General features: G+C 48.1%; 1 protein-coding gene across 1 annotated transcript in view; it reads left to right on the top strand.

Annotated features, from left to right (window-relative positions):
- eef1akmt1 (EEF1A lysine methyltransferase 1) overlaps positions 1–859 on the top strand; it is an 8740-nt gene that overhangs the window by 6883 nt on the left and 998 nt on the right. Inside the window, exons 4-5 of the mRNA XM_031873966.1 lie at positions 186–197; positions 535–821. Coding sequence (XP_031729826.1) covers positions 186–197; positions 535–821 — 299 coding nt within the window. The remainder of the gene's footprint in view (positions 1–185; positions 198–534; positions 822–859) is intronic.

The raw sequence follows: 859 nt of genomic DNA, 5'->3' as shown, positions 1-859 counted from the left end.
ACACACACACACACACACACACACACAAACTGTATTTTAGTCCTCTAACCTGAAGTGTTAAAGGTGTCAAAGTGTGTTAAATGCTGAGGATTTCTTCATATCACGGTATATATTGATGCACAGTCGGTCGGTGATGGTTTACTTCACGGTGTATTAGTTTTTCCTTCAGTCGATATAAATGCTCCTGAAGGAGGAGAGCAGTGTCTGGAACCCGCACGGCGACTTTTACTCTTAACAGTATTATGAAAACAAATTTACCAAACGAGGCCGAGAGGTTTTCTAAGAACATTTATTGGGGAAAACTGGTATAAGTCATTCTTTTGCTTTCGTCATATTCCATTTGAAGTGATGTAAAAGATGACATCACATCTACTGCACTCTTCTCTTATTCTCTGAGCATTATGAACTCACACTGAGACACTTTTGAAGAGAATAATACGAAGTCTCTGGTCTGAACTTAATCTCAACAAACCACCACTACAACCTTCCCCTCCGCCGTCATTCAGCCTCCAGATGTGGTCTTGTTCCCTGCAGGGTGGCGTGTGTGAGCTCCCCCAGCGTGTACCAGAAGCTGAAGCAGGGCGTGGTGGTCGGCTCCGACCGGGTCACCGCCGTCGTGTTGGAGTTCGACCGCCGCTTCTCCGCTTACGGCGACGACTTCGTCTTCTACGACTACAACGAGCCGCTGCGTCTCGAGAACGTCGCCCCGAAGAGCTTCGACGTCGTCCTCGCCGACCCGCCGTACCTCTCCGAGGAATGTCTGAGCAAAGTGTCCCAGACCGCCAAGTACCTGAGCAAAGGCAAGGTGCTGCTGTGTACAGGTGAGAGGTTATTAATAATCATATGTGTACAGGTGAGA

Source organism: Anarrhichthys ocellatus, unplaced genomic scaffold, assembly GCF_004355925.1.
Source record: "Anarrhichthys ocellatus isolate YVR2014 unplaced genomic scaffold, GSC_Weel_1.0 scaffold77, whole genome shotgun sequence".
In the NCBI taxonomy this organism is placed as follows: domain Eukaryota; kingdom Metazoa; phylum Chordata; class Actinopteri; order Perciformes; family Anarhichadidae; genus Anarrhichthys; species Anarrhichthys ocellatus.
Note: the sequence above shows the minus strand (reverse complement) of the source record. Positions and strands in the feature narration are given on the sequence as shown.